The sequence below is a fragment of the Telopea speciosissima genome, chromosome 1 (genome assembly GCF_018873765.1).
Source record: "Telopea speciosissima isolate NSW1024214 ecotype Mountain lineage chromosome 1, Tspe_v1, whole genome shotgun sequence".
NCBI classification, from domain to species: domain Eukaryota; kingdom Viridiplantae; phylum Streptophyta; class Magnoliopsida; order Proteales; family Proteaceae; genus Telopea; species Telopea speciosissima.
In genome coordinates this window covers 59,563,560-59,584,474 of record NC_057916.1, presented here as the reverse complement: position 1 = coordinate 59,584,474, position 20,915 = coordinate 59,563,560, and the positions used below count along the sequence as shown (strand labels likewise).

Genomic DNA, 20,915 nt, shown 5'->3' with positions numbered 1-20,915 from the left:
ACACTCCTGCGGCTCTGTTTTCCTGTTCTGCTGCAAACTTCAGGCTTGGATTTCTCAGCATCTACAGATCTGTTTGAATTGAGATTTGGAGGACTGAATTTAGTCACCAAGGTCTCCACTTGATCCCAGTTTGAGACCCTGTTGCTGGCTGGTTTAGTCTGCAATACTAAACCTTCAATTTTTGAAGTCTACTTTCTAATTTCAAGTCCAGCTCAGATCTTAACATTCGGCCATTAGAATTGGCCCCAACTTGGAGCAAGTATTCATCCCACCAAGGATAGCACTCGATCAACCTTGGAGTCCATTTCCAGTGCTGGTTTGCTCAGAATTTCTTACTTTCTAATTTCAGCCTTTCTTTCTATTTTGAGTGGTGGGTTATCTTAGGGCTAGGTTAACCCTAATCTAATCTTACAAAGTTACAATAATTGGTATCAGAGCTATGGAAGGGGAGAGTTCCAACAATCCCAACCAAGCTCCTTTGAGTACTAATGAAGCTCTTGTTTTAGCTGTTCGACAATTGACAAAAGAATTGTCTTCTATGAGGAGAGATATTCATGAACTAAAGGAGTCCACCAAGCAAACTATTGGACAGCAAACTGTAGAGAGGTTTCCTCGTTATCCTCCTCGTCCACCACAAAGAATCATCCGTCAACCAGCTTTGTATGATGAAGAAGCTGCTGACTTTGATGCACGACATCAAAATGATAAGCTCAAAGTCAAACTCGAACTAAAAGACTACAATAGGAAAGCTGATTCACTTCTGTTCTATGAATCGATGTGTGCTTACATGATTACTTCGATTTGTTCACCTTGTCTGAAGAGCGAAGATGAAGCTGGCTCGTGCCAAGTTGATTGGGGCAGCAAGAGAGTGGTGGCGTATACATGAGGAAAGGTTGTTCTATCGTCGTGAAAAGCCTACCACATGGGAGGAGATGAAAGCAATATTGAAGGACAAATATTTACCCTCTACCTTCTGGCGAAGGTTGCATAATCAGCTCAACACTATTCTCCAAGGCTCCATGACTGTTGAAGAAGATGGAAGAGCAACAAGTGAAGAAACCACATGTCAGCGAACCAGAACTTAAAATTGAGGTTAATGTTGAAGAAGTTCCGGCGATTTCTATCGTCAAAGAGGAGCTAGTCCTTGATGTTTCGAATGTCGAAGCTTACATTGAAGAAATTGATGAAAGCAAAGTTGAAGCCATGGACAATGTGGAACTTGGCATTATAGTTGACAAAGTGGTTGAAGAAACCATTGAGGAGACTGTGGATGACAAGGAAAAACTTAGAAAGCTCTAGTTTGAAGCAGAGAAGGTCGAAGAAACATTCGTGGACAACCCCATGGACATGACTGATGATGTGGAAGTTGAACGTGTGGAATTTGTCATTCCACCAAAGTACTTTGAAGAACAAACTCCACACCTTCGGGGTTACATTCGTATCTTCAAAGCACTACCCGAATTCTGCTATGGATTGAAGACAGACGAGCACAACAGGAAGATCAGTCCTAGACTTATCCAAATTTGAGACCGAATTTCTTTTAAGTGGGGGAGAGTTGATGTAGATCAAAACATGAAGAAGAAAACCAAAACACTGTTCAAGTGAACAATGTCACAGGCCCATATTTGCCTTGGTGGGAATATTATTAGGAGATCACGTGGGGCCCAATAACAGATTGCATGGAGGCTTTATTAGAAGAGTCAATTTTGTCTATGCATAGGGAAATTAGGAGTTCAATTTTGTTTCTATTTTAGAATTATTCTATTAGATATTTTGTGGTTGTCTATTAAGCAACCTTAGCTCAGTTTAGTTTCTAATTTCAGATTTAGAAAGTAGGCTTAAGTTTCTATTTTCAATTTGTTTCCTTTTCTTATAAGTTTCTAATTTTCTCTTACTTGTAAGGCAAGCAATAGCTGCCCAAAAATATGTATGAGCACTTAGGAGCGCCCAAACAATTTAATGAAGTTAATTGAAATTGCTTTGTGCAAGAAACATTGTCCTGGTGAGAGGATGAAGTGCTGAGAGAGCCTGGCGGAAAAAGCTGAAACCCTATCCCCCTTCTATCATCTCTTCGATCTTCCATCTTCTTCTTTTATTGTCTCCCTCTATTCCCAATCGAGTTCTACTGTTGCTGCTTCCTATTGAATGCAACAAGCTGCTGTGAAGAAGGCCAGACTCAACCCCCAATCACTTCCAAAGGATTGCTGCTGCTGCACACAACCAAACACTCCTGCGGCTCTGTTTTCCTGTTCTGTTTCTCTGCTGATTCTGCTGAACTTCAGGCTTGGATTTCTCAGCATCTACAGATCTTTTTCAATTGGGATTTGGAGGACTGAATTTAGTCACCACCATAGTTCGAGAACTCGCGAGATCTTGCCGAGATTCTCGATTTTTTGAGAATCCGAGACGAGACTGAAGGCGATACTCAAAAGTTCAATATCTCGCCGATATCTCGGCGAGATCTCGGATCTCGGGTTTGACCCAGGAAAATGCCCATGTAAGTCCTTTATATGAGTGGCAAATCTCGAGATCTTGTTGGAAAATCTTGGTATACAGACACCTATCTATGCAAACCTTGGTATACACACATTTATTTATGTCAGGAACCAACACAAACACTTATTTATGCCTAATATCATTTAAGTAAATGTATTTCATTTACTTAAGATATTATTCATAAATAAGCAAATACCCCCCTATTTGAATCCAATAAAAATAGTTAAAAAATCAAATTCCAAAAGGAAAAAAAGTCAGCTCCCCAGTTCAAGAACAAAAACTGGATTTTCGGCAGTAGGTGCAATTTTCAACTTTCTAATGCTGGGGTTTCTCAAATCTAAAAATTCCATAAATCTTAATATGGTAAAACATTGCTAAAAACCAAAAGTGCGGTAAAATATTCATTTGTTTTGATGTCCAAAAAAATATTTTCATTCAGAACGATTTTGACAGCATTCGCGCACACCGAATTAAATTTGACCGGTACATAACTCTTTCAATATAAATCAGATTTAAGCAATCTTGGACTTGTTGGAAAGCTTTCAAAACAAGTGTCTGTCTTGGTTTCTAGCATAAGTGTCTGCCCTACTTTCCCACTAAGAGAAACTCTTATTTGGACTTTGTTTTTGCAAAATCTGATAGTGTCATTGTTTTTAAATGGCCTAAAATAGGCTGAATAGTTTCAGACCCAAACTAGGTCTAAAACCCACCGAGTTGAGGCTTCGAGTCAGAAAAAAAAAATGCACCAACTCGGCGAGATCTCGACAAGACTCGGTTTTTCCAAGGACCGAGATGGTACCGAGTTCCGAGTTTTAGTACTATGGTCACCACTCAATCCCAGTTTGAGACCCTATTGTTGGGTGGTTTAGCCTGCAACACTAAACCTTCTATTTTTGAATTGTACCTTCTAATTTCAAGTCCAACTCAGATCTCCATATTCGGTAATCAGAATTGGCCCCAACTTGGAGCAAGTATTCATCCCACCAAGGGTAGCACTCAATCAACCTTGGAGTCCATTCCCAGCGCTGGTTTGCTCAGAATTGCTTACTTTCTAGATTAAGCCTTTCTTCCTGTTTTGAGTTGTGGGTTTATCTTGGGGCTAGGTTAAACCTAATCTAGTCTTACATTACCCTGAAAGACAGACGTCATAGCCTGTTCAGCAGTTTAAGCATTGCGGGTTGGAGCAGGAGTGTAAACAGAATGGATTTTGAGGACCTCAAATTCGAAAAGCTCCAAAATTTTGTACACGTTCAGAACATGTAATATTTGTGCATGTAGTGATGAAAATTAAGGGTACTTTTTTTTTAGCTGTTAGGCTAAATCTTGGATTTATATAATTCTAGGCAAGTGATGTATTTAGTTTTATTGTTTTCCTTGAGACATCCTTATGAGATTAAATGCACGGTTGTCATAACTTGGTATTAACATAGTTGTCAAGGCGTCACCTAGGCGTCCAGGCGCCTTGGTTGACTTGGGGGCCTTGTTGGTGTCGGCTTGAATTTGGACCCTCTCCAACGCCTTGGGTCACCTAGACGCCATGACAACTATGCTTGGTAATATAATATATGATTGTGCATACAAATAAACCATGGAAATAAGGTGGAAAGATGGCAAGCAGAGAAGGAAGGTGATGTAGAAAAATCATGGAAATGGGCCTATTTAGTTGGAAATAATCCTTGGGTTGGGTTGCATACATATTGGGCCTTTAGTCTAATGCGTTTTCATTGTAATAAGCCACTTTAATGGGCCTAAAATACAAGTAGGACTTAGGAATACGGGATTTACTTTATTATTTAGTTTAGTTGGAGCTCTAATTAGAACAGGAGTTGTTTTAAGTCTTTTACTGGTCAAATAAGTAGCTAGTTTGATTACATGTTGGTTTAGGCCATTTCTAGACATGAAAGGAGTCAAATTGATGCAACCCCAGGTCACAAACCCTTGCTTGTGGGTCGCAATGGGCCCACCAAAGTAATAAGAATTCAAATATAAAGATGCTGTAGCAATTAGGCAACTAAACGGAAGTTCTGGACCCTTGAAATAAAGGAGAACAGTAACAAGGACCAATGGATAGTTAAAGTTGAAAAGCGACGGGTGTTCTGATATTTCAGAAGAAAGAATGAAATAACGAAATCCAACTTAACAAGGAGGTGTTTAATTGAAAATAACAGGAAATTATGTCTTTAATAATAGATAGAAGAAGAGTTCGACTTCTTCCTCACTATGGAAACAGAAAACCAGCGGTAAACTGGTCTGCTTCCGTGTGAGATTTCTCTCCCAACATGGTCCAATCCAAATAAGATTTTAGGCAGAGATTGTTAACCCCTAGACCTACTGAATGCAAGCAACAAACAGATCAAATCATCAGCTACCAAAAGAAATAAAGCTGTTGAAACTATCCCTGGCGGAACATCTTAGAATCAGCCTGGTTGCAGGTTTGGTTCTCACAATTGGGATAGTATTAGGGGTCAATATGCTAGGGTTTTGGTTGCCCCTAAGGTAGATATAAGCACAACAAATTTGGGTTGAAAAGAATTAAAGATAAGGGAAATCAGCCAAAGCAAGTGGGATGCAAATACCACCCAGGAAGAACAGAGGAAGGGGGGGGGGGGGAGAGAAAAGAAAAGAACAGAAGAATAATAGAAGGAAAGAGGGAAGATTGCACCTAAGATGGGAAAGAGAACAAAGGAAGCATCAAAGCCATTGACCAGTTCCGACGAGCACAAACAACCCAAACCGTGAGCAAACTCTACTCAATTTCATCCCATTCATTTCTGTTCATCACGTTGGATTGCTTATATAGAAAGTATCTAGAATTAAAAAGCAATTTCGATTCAATCTCCTACTCTACTAACACTACCACACACAATTACAATTCTATGTACAAAAATAACCCCAAGCAAAAAAAACAAATCCCTACCAATCCTTATTAGACCAAAATCCCAATTTTGGCCTGGTTCGCCTCGGTTTGTGTTTCCAGATCAGGTCATGCCAGTCTAGCCACGACAGTGCTACTACATCACAGATTTTGAGGGTGTTATATATATATAGATAGATAGATAGATAGATAGATAGATAGACAGATAGATAGATATAACTAAGGGATATAAAGAATGGTTGAGGACACGAGCGGGTCTGCCTCAGCGTCGAGAAGGAGCCGGTTTAGAGGGTATATAAAGAATGTGTGTGTGTGTGTGTGCGTGCGCGTCCGAGAAGGAGCCGGTTTAGAGGGTATATAAGTGTATATGTGTGTGTGTGGCCAGCCATCCAGGCACACTATGAAATAAAGATATTCAGTTTTCTGAACATTGGCTTTGTGGATTCAGTCTTTACTGCTGTGGACTTGGTGGATTCCAACACCACAGGTTAAGTGGATTCCTGACCCATTATCCTATCATCCTATTTGTTCTTCTATCTTTCTTTCTATTTCTACTCTTATCATCCACGTAAGTACAGGTCAGATTTCTTAACCATAATACCTGCAACTTTACTGTTTAATTAGATCTTGAGTTTCAGATTTGTTCTTCATCAGAATTCTAGTTGCTGAACAAAATACTGTTTATATTCTGCCATATTCTGATTTATATTCTCCGAGTTAAGTTTCTGTTTCAAAATTCTACACGTCTAATCGATTTCTGGTTTTCCTAGTTCACGTCAAAGTCTTCTTGTTCTCAATTGTTATTCACTTTGCTGAAACTGAATACAGTTTACTGCTAAATCTTCAATTTGCATCCCTAATTGATCTCTGTTTTAAGATTTTAAGAATCCTTAGTCGATTCTCCAGCTTTTGGTTTCCCTTATGAGATCTTACGAATCTTAGTCGATTCTCCAGTTTTTGCTTTTCCTAGTTACAGTAGGATTACTCTATAACTCAAGATCCAACCGAAACTTTACATGCCTTCTCTACCGGTTGGACTGACCCTTTGATTACAGTTTCATGCCCATCAGAACTGTTATGCTCGAGTTATTAAATTTTCTATTTTTCTGGTTCTACTTCGTATATCCTGTGATCCTGTTGTGCTAATCTCCCACTGGATTTTCCTTGGTTTGGGATTAGTCTTCATAAGAGGGAGAGAGCCTGGTTGTTTTCTCTTAAATCAAAGGAAAGTGAAAGAAGTAGTATTTAAAGATGTTATATATACAGTAAAAAAAAAAGACAGACAAAGAAGAAGATATTCGGTTTTTTCTACAGGAATAGACATCAACAAACAAAAATGTGAATCGGGTTTTGTTAGGACTACTTTTTTTTTTTTTGGAGGGGGTTGTTGCGGGAGCAGATGAACATCACATAAAGAACCGAGATTTTTTTTGGAGCTTGTAGATAATGGTTATATTTGTTATCTAATTCTCCCTAACAACACTCAAAATATCATGCAATATCATGCAACAAAACAAAACCAATCCACCAAAGAAATATTGGCACTTGGTAGAGAAAAAATATATTAATACTTGCCATGCAAGCAAAAATGAGTCTACCCAAAAAACATATTTAAAGATACATCAAGAAAAGAAACAAGTGGTCCATTATTTCCTATGATGACAAATCAATAAATAAACAAAAAATAATGTTAAGAGATTGAAAATTCTGAACTCAAACCTGCCCACACAAAATTAAACTCATCATGATAACAACCCAAACCCCTCCCCCCAAAAAAAAAAAAAAAAAAAAAACAAAGCTAGAGTCATGCGAAACATCACTACATTTGACTTGGAAAGCATATACATAGCAGTGGTTGTGAGCAAATCAAAGGATTACCTCTGCTTATAAAGCAGAAAGAATGAGAACAATTTGGCTTACCAAATCCCTGGGCAGCAACAATGGCATTATTATTGTTAACTTCTCCATTCCCAATACTGCCATTAGCATCTGGTGCTTTAATACAGGATTCTCTAACTTGAACAATATTGTCAACCTGGGTTTCTGCATTGGTGGTTCTAGTATTTTCTGCATCTACAAGCAAGGCATCCTTTTGAATTGAATCTTGTGGTGTATTATCCCAACTCTCTACTGGATATTTGACCCTGGAGTCACAGGACATTCCAGCTGCCTGAACAGCATGAAGTCCTAACACAACAGAATCCCTTCCCTCTGAAGACCCCTCACCATTGTTCTCATTTCCAATTGTACCCTCCACTTCACTGGAGCCCTGAATCAAGCATAATGACTGATCACCTATTTTAGACATACAAGTTTGATCCCCATTTTTATTCTGTGAATCAGATCCAACATTTTCTTGCTCCATGGATGACATTTTAGGCAAAACACTATCTCTAACATCATAAATAGAAGAGAACTCAACCCTTAGATGTCGGCTGATAATAGGCAGAGAAACTGTTGCTCTGAAGTTCTGTTTTGTTGGTGGAGGACCTCCTGCAATACTCAAATTTAAACTCGAAGATCTTTCCTTTGAAGTTGTAGCACCGTCACAGCTAGTAGTGCTCATATCCTTACTCTGAATATGACTTCCCCTGCCTGATTCATGGGTTTTTGGGGCCACAGAGGCAAAGCTAATGGTGTTTCCAGCAGAATTAGCGGATTCATTTTGACCATTAACTTCTGAGGATCCAATAAATCTGAACAATTCCAATGGACGTGGAACTGTAGAGAAAGCCCACAATCCAACTCTGGCACCACAAAGCCTGCATTCCAGAACAACAGAATCTGGATCTGACTGGTGACCACCAAAAATTAAGGGGTTTTCTTCCACATTGTTGACCTCATCAGAGGTAGTAACGCTGGGAATCTGTCCACTTGCACGTACTGGAGGAGGCTCTAAAAGATTAGCATCATTTGCAGACTGATTTGATCGGTCCTTGCAGTCCACAGCATAAGGTAAGGAATGAGGTTCCCATCCACATACGCAGATGAGCTTTTGTGCCTGCAAATGCTATAGTTCTCAGCACAACTAAATATACGAAGATGCATATCAAGAACATTGAAGAAGTACATAGTTTACAAAAATGATAATCAACATTCAGGACTCATGACGAGAAAAATATTAGTAACATGTGCAATTCAAATCTTTAACTAACTTAAAGAATAGAACATAGAATGTCATCGAAATTCTTAATTTAAGAATATAATAATAGGGCGAGCCTTGGCGCAACGGTTAAGATGCGCTAGTGCAACCATCAGGTTGTGGGTTCGAAACATGGAAACAGCCTCTCTGCGAAGCGGGGGTAAGGCTGCGTACATCTGCCCCTCCCGACCCTGCAGTAGTGGGAGCTTCATGCATTGGAATGCTCTTTTTTATAAGAGGATAACTGAGAAAAGATCTTGACCACTTGCTGACTTGTGTTTGGTATAATACCTGTTACAAAATCAGAGCAAGAAAACCAGCATCCACAAGGAAGGAGAAAACCAAGGAGAAGAAGAAGAAAAGAAGATGAAAGAGAAAAAAGTTGAGAAGGGGAAACCTAGCTCACGGATCGACAAGACTTCCAAACCATGGGCTAGTATCGACGTATCGTTTATATATATATATATATCAAACTCCCTATGAGTCCCACAGGAGAATCCTCCTGAGTTTGTCTTATTTCCGATCTCTTCAAGATAAAAATCCAACATTATCTAAAGCTGAAATTAAAAAGCAGTGGCTTCTTGCTATTCAGAAGGATATTGAGGACACGTCTACCTCAGTCAGAGGTGATAATGAGAAGAATAATTCTATTCATATTGCAAATGACAATGGGGATGACTGCTATGGGGTGGACCCAGAGTCTACTCATGATCCTTGAGAATGAGATAAAATATCTTATTATTCAAGGCCCTCAATAATTTATAATTTAAAGTCCTCCGAGTCTCTGACGTCGAGAATATATTCTAGTGTGATAGGATTTACTAAAAGCAAAAGTTGATATGATTAAAGCAAAGTGTTCTGTCGTGACTTGCTAAAGATAAGGAGCATCCTGACAGGATAAGATTATCTGCAATGGGACGGCCCGACTCCATATTATGAAGGACACGTGTCCCTTATCTCCATCCATATTATTGTATCGTTTGAAGATTGCTATAAATAAGGGTCTAGTGTCATGAAGTATTGTTTGAAGTTGTAACTGTTTTCCACAGAGTGTTTAGTGTTTGGTGAGTCCTGTGTGAATTCAAGTATTGTTGTATAACCACTCTGGAGAAGGCGTTTCTGACCGAGTGTAGAATCAAAGCTCCATCACAAATTTGAAAGAGCAACAAATGGATGGTCTAAAATCGATTTTAAGTTGAATAGGTCACCTTTGGACTCTGGTTTGTGTTTCTGAACTTAAAACTGGGTTTAATAGAGCCCACCAATCTGTATCGATAGGTATCAACCGTATCATGCCGCCTAGGCCAACACGGTACTATACCTTTTATTTTTTTTTAAAAACAAAGTATCGTATCAACTATCTGTTAGAGTTGTTAGAAGAAGGGTAGTTTTGGAACTAGCTTAATGTCTAGTGTCCTCCTTATGTAATTTCTGTTTTTTATCCTTTGTTATCTTTTACCTCCCTAGGAAGTTGAATGTAATTATCTTTTAACTAGTAATGAAATTATTTAGGTGTGTTGAGAAGTCTCTCAACACACAAGAGTTCCCACCGAAATACACTCCTCTCTTTTCTCTTTGTCTCCATCTTCTTCTTCCTCCTCCAATCTCTTCTTCCTTTCCTACTTGCTTTCTTAACATTAAAACTTAACTTGGTATCAGAGCTAAGGGTTTGAGAGTCGCATCAGCCTTCTTGTTTCTATTTTTTCCCCTTCCTTTGGAATCCTAGAACTCAAGGGGTTCCAAGGAAGAGGTCCCTATGTGAATACCTTGCTGAAATGGTATGAGATAGGTTCTATACAACCTATTTCAGTGATTAAAAAGGCTCTTTGAGCTGCATTGAAGATTCCATGAAGTTTTGAAGGCAACCACGATTCTGCTAGGGTTTCTGCCAGCTCTCTGTTGCAGTCCCTGGTTTGTCTACATCTTGGCATGTATTTGGCTCTTGAAGCAGCTCACTAGCATCGTTTTTTAGTCCTCTTTGTGCCTCCTATGCTCTCCCTTGCTGGATGTTGCTTGCATTTGAGTATATCTCAGTTTCATGAAGGTTCTTCTCTGCCCAGGTAAACCTGATATTGCTGGAATCTTCTTGCTCTTTCTTTTTTAGCATAATGGGCTTCCTTTGCTGCTGTGGAGTGATTGTGGACACCTCTATTTGAGGTTTTGGCACTGATTTGAGTTGTTCTTTATTTCTGAAAATGTTGGAGTGAAGTTCTGTTCAGTTTTTTTGCTTCACCTCTACCTTGCTGGAATATTCTTCTTGTGATGAAGTCCTTATTTGGGTTGAGTGTGTACTCCCCATTTGGATTGGTATCCTAGTTTATGGTCGAGTGTCTCTTCCCCTACAAGATGGGTGATTCTTCGACTTCTGGGCTTGGTTCGGCTGATTCACAGCCCACTCGAACAGCTCCTCAGCTTGTATATGAGAACTCACATCCACAGATTTCCATTGTTAAGCTTGACAACACTAATTACTTAGATTAGTCACATTCAGTGAAGCTGTCCCTTAGGAGTAAAGGGAAGCTTGGGTATATTACAGGTGTTATTAAAGCCCCAGAGGTTGGCTCTCCTACCTATAAGAAATGGGAGACCGAAAATTCTACAGTCATTACATGGCTAATCTTCTCCAATAAGCCCGAGATTGGGAGAAGATTTATGAGAAAAGAAACTGCCAAGGCAATTTGGGACAGTTTCTCCCAGACATTTGACAGAGTAGGCGACTCCGCCAAGGTCTATCAACTCCACTAAAAAATTAATTCAATGAGGCAAGGTGACAGGACTATTTCTGAGTACTACAATGCCTATATTAGTCTCTTAGAGGAGGATGACCACTACAGGGATCTTCAATTGACCAACCCAGAGGATGAAGCAAAGGTGTATCGCACCCTTGAGAAGGAACGTGTCTTTACTTTACTTGATGGCCTGAACCCTGATTATGAGCCAATCAGGCTTCAGATTTTGGGCCGGTCCCCTCTTCCATCTCTTGATGAGGTTTGTAGCTACTTACAGAGTGAGGAGACTCGGCGTGTTGCTATGGAATCAGCTTCAGTGTCATCTCTTGAGAAATCAGCTCTCCATTCTAGTTCTTTCTGGGACACCCGTGGGGGTGATAGAGGCCAAGGGCCTAACCATGGGGAAGACAGAGCAGTTGAGACAAGGTTTAAATGTGATCATTGTGGGCGATCTGGCCATACCAAGGATAGGTGTTGGACTCTTCATGGTCGTCCTCCTGGAACACGGGGAGGTGCTCGTGGTGGCCGTAGAGGGGGAGCTCGAGGAGCACACTCAATTATGACTGAGGCCGATGCAACCCAGGATGACTCCACTCTGGCAGATGCAGTGTTTCGCAGGGTGATGTCACAGCTGAGCACATCTGCTAGACCCACAGTAGCTAGTTCCTCTTCATCCTTCGCTTTGCAGGTCTCTACCTTAGCTTCTACTGCAGCCCAGTTGTGGGTCATTGACTCTGGTGGTACTGACCACATGACTGATACATCCCATTATTATGATTCCTATACCATTTGTTCTGGTAAGGATAAGGTTCGGGTAGCTGATGGCTCCCTTTCCTCCATCTCTGCTAAGGGTAGTATCCTTGTTACATCATCCATTTCTCTTACCTCAGTTCTTCATGTCCCTAACCTTACCCTTCTTAATCTCTTATCTGTGAGTCATTTGACTAAATCTTTGAAATGTTATCACCTTTTTTTCTTCTTATTATCTGTTTTAGGATTTGGTGACGAAGAGGATTATTGGTAGCGGTCGTGAGGAGCAAGGCCTTTATCTTTTTGAACCTTTTTTGCCCACAACTCAGTCCCATGTGTGAGAACGTAATGATAGTAGTTCTGTGGATTTTGTTATGTTATGGCATCGTCGTCTTGGCCATCCTTCTTTTGTTGTAATGAGGAAACAGTTACCTCACTTATTTTCTTCTATTGCCTCTTCTCATGTTTTTCATTGTGAACCATGTTTGTTTGCCAAGCACTGTCGTTCACCTTATCCATATCATGGTAATAAATCTGCTTCTTCTTTTCATATTGTGCATACTGATGTTTGGGGACCTTCCCCTACTACCTCTTTATTTGGTTATCGTTACTTTGTTTCTTTTGTTGATGATTTTTCTCGTGCTACTTGGACTGTTCTTTTGAAGCATAAAAGTGATGTCTGTGATGCATTTAAGCATTTTTATCAAATGATTCTTACTCAGTTTGATACTTGGATCCAAATTGTTCGTTCTGATAAAGGGGGGGAGTATATGTTTGGTGGCCTCCAAACCTTTTTTACTGATAATGGCATTATCCATCAGCTAGCGTGTGTTGACACACCCCAACAAAATGGGGTAGCTGCGAGAAAAAACCGCCATTTATTGGAGGTTACTCGGAGTCTTCTCTTTGGGCTGCATGTTCCTAAGACCTTCTGGTCTGAAGCTCTTCTCACTGCTTCTTTTCTCATCAATCGCATGCCTACAAAACTCCTTGGCTCCAAATCTCCCTGAGAAACCTTATCTCCACAAGTTTCTGCTTTCTCTCTTCCTCCCAAAGTCTTTGGCTGTGTTTGTTATTTACATGTTAACAAATCTCATCGCACTAAACTTGATCCCAAAGCTCTCAAGTGCCTCTTTCTTGGGTATTCTTCTACTTCCAAAAGCTACAAGTGTTATCATCCTTCTTCTCGTCGGTGTCTTCTCTCCAAAGATGTCACATTTCTTGAATCTGTCCCTTTCTTTGCCCCTTCTTAACATCCTCTTTAGGGGGAGAATTGTGGAAGTGAACAGGCGGCTGAGTTCCTTCATTCTCCTCTCCCTATCTCTCCTTTTATGCTTGACATTGGAAAACACAGGACTGTGGATGTGGTTGATACTGATGATCAATCAGGTGTGAATGTTGAAAGTAGTTCTGGCAATGAGAAGGATTACCACCTTCATTACAAAAAGGGTGAAAGCTTGAAGAGTAAAGGAAAGAAGACCTGCCAAGAGTCCTCTTTGGATCCAGGTCCATATCCTGAGATTCATTCTCCTCAATTAGGTGGCATCCCTTCCCCTCCATCTGATTTAGACCTTCCTATTGCTATTAGAAAAGGGAAAAGAGCTTGTACTAATCCTATAGCCCAGTTTGTTTCCTATAATGCTCTTTCTCCTATAGGTCTTGCCTTTATTGCTGCTCTCTCTACTGCTTCTATTCCCAGGAGTGTTACTGAGGCTATGTCTGACCCAAAGTAGAGACAAGCTATGTCTGAGAAGATGATGGTTCTTGAGAAGAATGGTACTTGCCAACTAGTGGATCTTCCCAGGGGACATGTCCCAGTTGGATGTAGATGGGTTTACACAATCAAATATAAATTTGATGGCACTGTTGAGAGATACAAAGCATGATTGGTGGCCAAGAGGTACAGTTAAGACTATGGAATTGACTATCAAGAGACATTTACCCATGTAGCTAAGCACAACTCTATAACAATTCTTTTATCTTTGGCTGCCAATAAACATTGGTCATTATATCAGTTAGATGTCAAGAATGCCTTCCTTCATGGTGACTTAGAAGAGGAAGTGTACATGCAAACTTTGTTGAACACACAGTGCAGATGGCAGTGATTGTGTGTTGGTTGTCAACACAGTGCATATGTGTTGTTGGTGTCAACACAATGCATCTTGGTGTAGTTACAGCGCTCTGATACCAATTGTTGAACAGTAATGGCCACTGAGAGGGGGGTGAATCAGTGGACTATAAAACTTTTCCCTCCAACAGGTTCACCTCCTAGTTCACCTGTTGAGATCTTTAACACTCACCACAACCACCCACACAGTCTTCTCAAAAGACACACAGGCACACAATCATACTCTAATAGCAATCCTGACTCAGTCTCATACAACCACAGTCACTGATACTGCTGCCAAGAGCTGCTAAACCAAGTGCTGCCAAGAGCTGATGCTATCACACAATATGACACTCAACCACACACATTACTGGCACATATAATCACATACACACCCCAGCCTGACAGTCAAAGGCTCTACCAGGTGTGTACACCCATCCTGCAGAAAAACATTTCTAACCAAAGCAAGCAATCATCAACAACACAAAGAAATACGTACTTTGGCAGTTTGCCTATGTGCACGGAGTAATGGTCACTCAGACCTCAGCATCTACTCATCACTATTTTCCCAGCATAAAGAGGCCGCACCCACGGCAGATGATGTTTTAGTCACACCTATGACTCAGGACATCTGACCTGCTTCTATCCCTAAGTATAGAGACAAGGGTTTTACCCCTAATGGTTTCCCAACACCCACTGGTAACCAACACTGTGTCCAGATGCAACTGGACAACTCAATAAAAATACTTGGGCTTATATGAATGCCCTACAATGTCAAGCACATCTAGCATAGGTCTCAACATGCATCCCTACTGCTAGCATATACAATGAATACCAAAATACACAAATTACAAAGTCAAGAGATAGAAATTCTCACAACTATGCAGTGTCTCCAATTCCTGTTATCCGTAGATCGAGTCTGGCAACTCTGGTGGCTCATTGGAATCTTCAACTTCTCCCAATTTGATGGAGAATTGGAATCTTCAAGTGTGCACTGTCACTAAAGTCCTGGAGTGGTTCCTGGCAGTGTGGAAAGCTACTGTCTTCTTTCCTTCTCTCTTCTTTTCCTTTCCTTTCCTTTCTTTTCCTTTTCTTTCCTTTCTCTTTCTTTTCCTTTTCTTTCCTTTCTCTTTCTTTTCTTTTCTTTTTTTTTTCTTTTCCTTTCTTCTTTCTTTCTTCCACCGAATCTAAGATGAGCCCTTGCTTCCTTGTTTTTTTTCTCCTTCCTTTTTCACTTCTTTTACCTTTCTCCTTTTCCCCTTTCTTTCTTGGCTGCAAGCCTGCAACCACGAAGAGAGATTCTGGTTCTATGATTTCAGACCATCAATGGCCTCTAAGAAAGCTAGACACATGAGATGGAGAAGGTGACTCAAACCATGAATGCACACATCACCTATTTAGGGCTGCAACCCATATTCCGGCGATCTCTGCTACTCTTCTCGCTTCTCTGAGTACACCAATAGATTCCTCTTGAAAAATCACCCAAAATCAAAAAAAAGCTCACCTCATTTCGATACTGGATGAGTAAGATATCGTGTTTTGAAGTTGGACCATTCACAGGACTTGAAATAGAATCTAGAGGGTTGTGTATAAGTGCGCGTGCAAGCATCATATCGGCGCTTGATTCTACGCTACGTCAGTGCACCAGTACACATAACGTCCGTCAGATCTTCTTGTTGAAATCCACATGATTTTCGTACGTCAGATCGCTCAAGATATCGTCCGTTAGATCAACATCACGTGATAGAGTCAATGTCAAAGGCTGACAGTGGCAGGTTGACGTTTTGCGCTCCTATTGGCTGTCTCGTACGGAGGCCTGCGAGCCGTCAGACCTGTCGGTGAAGGCGGGAAAGATCTTAGACTGTTGGATCGTCATCAAATATATCTTAAACTGGCAAGGCTCATAAGATCCTCCCAAAGAGAATCTTTTCTGGGCACTTCTCTACACAGGTGCTGCACGTGATCAGGGATCACAAGGTTCTACAGATCTGGATTATATCTGACCGTATATTCAAATTTCAAAAACTTGGAACGATGTAGATTGCACGATCAGAATCTTTTATCTTCTTGACCAACCAGAACACCAAAAATGGAATCTAGGCCATAACTTTTTCGTTTTAGCTCCGATTTGAGCGCCGTTTGCGGCCACTTGTTCGTGACAATGAGCACTACCAATCAAAATTAGCCACATCAGCAAAATCCTTACTGATTTCCTCAGGGAACCCAAAAACAAATCAGATTGACTAAATTGCCCTTCATTTTAGGTAACCAAACGGGAATCGATGTATCTTTGCCGTTTGAACTCGAAATTGCTCGATTCCAGTTGCATTCCAAAGAGGACTCGACGAACTAAAATATTCATGTAGAATGCTCCGCCTAGTTCTGTCATTATACCCTCCAAAAATACAGACGAACACGCTGCTAGTGCGGAAACCTATGAAATCAACATTCTTAATGCACCTAGCCTTCACCCAAGGCTGTTTAAGGCTTCCAAACACTGCAATGAACAATCTCATGCTGCCACATAATCCCCGGATGCTCCAGCATCATTGCCAAAATTTCACATCACTGTCAAATGACCAAAATGCCCCTGTGAGTTGTGTCAACACTCCATAGACCTCTGTGACTGACAAAATCACCAACATACTGCTGGATGCTCTCTATCACCTGTCTAGGCCATTTGTACTCTGTAAAATTACATAAATACCCCTGAATGCTGTCCATGCCTAAAAATGACAGAAATGCCCCTGGATGACTCCCAAACACTATAAGGCCTCTGTATACACTGCTAAACCCCTGTAATGATGTCACTACCACTGTGAACACTTTAAGAACTACTGGGGATGCTGGGGACACTATCCAATCCCTGCCTACACTGCCATAAGCATGTCTACTCAACCAAAATGTTGCCTGAACTGACCTGAGCTCTGTAACTACACCAGGATGCATTGTGTTGACACCAACAACACATATGCACTATGTTGACAACAATGACAACCAACACACAATCACTACATGGAAAGAGAGGCACACTGAGGTATGTGCAGCTACACTCACCACCCTCACACCACTCAGCTTGGGTGTGGGAGTGGGCACACCTCCCAAGCACTAGGTACACAAGAGAGGGGGAGCTCACTAGATGTTCATTAGTGCCCCCAACAGGACTCAAATTATAGCAATAGAGCTCCTGTAGCAGTGCTTGGATTGGAGACATCAGTTGACACACAGTGCAGTTCTCGACAGTGTTGTTGCATTTGGTGGATATGGCAGTCATCAGATGAGCAGTTTCAGGACAGTCAGAGAACAGAGTAGTTAGTGAGATGTCAGTAGTGATGTCAGAGGTTTGCAGTTGATGAATGTGGCAGCCAATAGTCAATTTTATGTGCATCAATATGGGTCAGAGTTTCAGTTGGTATTACTTTCAGAGACAGTTGTCAGAGTACAATTCTTCAGTGAGTATGATGATTGTCTGACTTGGGCAGAGTTCGATATTTTAGCACTCGTGATAGGGGGAGTGATATTTTATTTTGACTGGATGCAGAGGTTTATGTCAGACAGCTGGTGATGGTGTTGCAGTTGTGAGCTGCAGTTGGTTTTAGTCGTATGTATCCACTTGGGACAAGACTTGTTCTGTTGAGCAGTGTTGGGTGGATATCAGGTAGAGATGAACAATTGAATTTTCAACTCATAGGATAGGGAAGATGCGTATGGGCACTCCTATGTAGTTTGAAAATTCACACCTGTAGGATAGGAAGATGCAGTGGGCACTCCTATAGGTGCTTGTATCCCACACTGTGAGAGATTGCTCAGGTGAGGTGATTGTCAGAGGCAGCAGATGGATATATGGATTATTTTTGTTGTTGCTACTTTTAGTTTGGACTCATGAGGAGTTAAATGGAATTCTTTGGTACTGATGCCAAAGATGGTGTTCTCAGATATACAGGTCGACATAGTTGTCAAGGCGTCGCCAAGGCCAGGCGCCTTGGCCGACTTGGGCACCTTGGTCGCCTAGGCGAGCGCCTTGTACACTTAGTTGGTGTCGCCTTGAACTTTAGCCCTCTCCACCGCCTTGGGTCGCCTAACCGCCGTGACAACTATGATACAGGAGATAGAGACACCAGTTGGCATAGAGATATCCCAGGCAGGGGGAGTATTCTCAGGCAGTTGTGCTCAGTAGCATAGAGCAGAGATTGGACTTAGGGGGAGTCTAAGGTGGAGAGAGTCTCTACTGAAGGTGGAAGGCATCCCACTTCAGCCCTTTGCAATTATTGTCAAGGGGGAGAGAGAGAGACTCATGAGCATGGATGACTTTTGATGATATTTTGCTCATGATGTGTTGACAACAATTCCAAAGGGAGAGATTATTGAACACACAGTGCAGATGGCAGTGATTGTGTGTTGGTTGTCATTGTTGTCAACATAGTGCATATGTGTTGTTGGTGTCAACACAATGCATCTTGGTGTAGTTACAGAGCTCAGGCCAATTCAGGCAACATTCTAATTAAGTAGACATGCTTATGGTAGTGTAGGCAATGACTGGATAGTATCCCCAGCATCCCCAGTAGTTCTTAAAGTGTTCACAATGGAAACAACATCATTACAGGGGTTTAGCAGTGTATACAGAGGCCCCATAGTGTTTGGGAGTCATCCAGGGGCATTTCTGTCATTTTTAGGCATGGACAGCATTCAAGGGTATTAATGTAATTTTACAGAGTACAAATGGCCTAGACAGGTGACAGAGAGCATCCAGTAGTATGTTGGTGATTTTGTCAATCACAGAGGTCTATGGAGTGTTAACACAGCTCACAAGGGCATTTTGGTCATTTGACAATGATGTGAAATGTTGGCAATGATGCTGGAGCATCCGGGGAATATGTGGCAGCATTAGATTGTTCATTGCAGTGTTTGGAAACCTTAAACAGCCTTGGGTGAAGGCTAGGTACATTAAGAATGTTGATTTCATAGGTTTCCACACTAGCAACGTGTTCGTCGCCATTTTTGGAGGGTATAATGATAGAACTAGGCGGAGCATTCTACATGCATATTTTAGTTCGTCGAGTCCTCTTTGGAACGCAACTGGAATCGCGCAATTCCGAGTTCAAACGGCAAAGTTACATCGATTCCCGTTTGGTCACCTAAAATGAAGGGCAATTTAGTCAATTCAAATTGTTTTTGGGTTCCCTGAGGAAATCAATAAGGATTTTGCCGATGTGGCTAATTTTGATTGGTAGTGCTCATCGTCACGGACACGTGACCGCAAACGGCGCTCAAATCGGAGCTAAAACAAAAAAGTTATGGCCTAGATTCCATTTTTGGTGTTCTAGTTGGTCAAGAAGATAAAAGATTATGATCGTGCAATCTACATCGTTCCAAGTTTTTTAAATTTGAATATATGGTCAGATATAATCCAGATCTGTAGACCCTTGTGATCCCTGATCACGTGCAGCGCCTGTGTAGAGAAGCGCCCAGAAAAGATTCTCTTTAGGAGGATCTCATGAGCCTTGCCAGTTTAAGATATATTTGATGACGATCCAACAGTCTAAGATCTTTCCGGAGACTTCACCGACAGATCTGACGGTTCGCAGGCCTACATACAAGACAGCCAATAAGAGCGCGAAAAGTCAACCTGCCACTGTCAACCTTTGACATTGACTCTATCACGTGACGCTGATCTAACGGACGAGATCTTGAGTGATCTGACGTACGAAAATCATGTGGATTTCAACAAGAAGATCTGGCGGACGTTGTTACGTGTACTGGTGCACTGGCGTAGCGTAGAATCAAGCACCGATATGATGCTTGCACGCGCACTTATACACAGCCCTCTAGATTCTATTTCAAGTCCTATGAATGGTCCAACTTCAAAACGCGATATCTTACTCATCTGGTATCGAAATGAGGTGATCTTTTTTTTTATTTTCGGTGATTTTTCAAGAGGAATCTATTGGTGTACTCAGAGAAGCGAGAAGAGTAGCAAAGATCGCCGGAATATGGGTTGCAGCCCTGAATAGGTGATGTGTGCATTCATGGTTTGAGTCACCTTCTCCATCTCATGTGTCTAGCTTTCTTAGAGGCCATTGATGGTCTGAAATCATAGAACCATAACCTCTCTTCGTGGTCGCAGGCTTGCAGCCAAGAAAGAAAGGGGAAAAGGAGAAAGGTAAAAGAAGTGAAAAAGGAAGGAGAAAAAAATCAAGGAAGCAAGGGCTCATCTCAGATTCGGTGGAAGAAAGAAAGAAGAAAGGAAAAGAAAAAAAAAGAAAAGAAAAGAAAGAGAAAGGAAAGAAAAGGAAAAGAAAGAGAAAGAGAAAGGAAAGAAAAGGAAAAGAAGAGAGAAGGGAAGAAGACAGTAGCTTCTCACACTGCCAGGAACCACTCCAGGACTTCAGTGACAGTGTACACTTGAAGATTCCAATTCTCCATCAAATTGGGAGAAGTTGAAGATTCCAATGAGCCACCAGAGTTGCCAAACTCGATCTACGAATACCAGGAATCAGAGACAGTGCATCGTTGTGAGAATTTCTATCTCTTGACTTTGTAATTTGTGTATTTCGGTATTCATTGTATATGCTAGCAATAGGGCTGCATGTTGAGACCTATGCTAGATGTGCTTGACATTGTAGGGCATTCATATAAGCCCAAGTATTTTTATTGAGTTGTCCAGTTGCATCTGGACACAGTGTTGGTTACTAGTGGGTGCTGGGAAACCATTGAGGGTAAAACCTTTGTCTCTATACTTAGGGATAGAAGCAGGTCACATGTCCTGAGCCATAGGTGTGACTAAAACATCATCTGCCGTAGGTGCGGCCTCTCAGT

At 41.2% G+C, this 20,915-nt stretch overlaps 1 protein-coding gene across 2 annotated transcripts in view; it reads right to left on the bottom strand.

The window, feature by feature from the left end:
• Window positions 1-20,915, bottom strand: part of LOC122662749 — a 31,625-nt gene that overhangs the window by 6,103 nt on the left and 4,607 nt on the right. Inside the window, exon 5 of one of the 2 annotated variants that reach the window (XM_043858471.1) lies at window positions 7,292-8,381. In XM_043858471.1, coding sequence (XP_043714406.1) covers window positions 7,292-8,381 — 1,090 coding nt within the window. The remainder of the gene's footprint in view (window positions 1-7,291; window positions 8,382-20,915) is intronic. The other variant, XM_043858477.1, reaches the window with a different exon arrangement.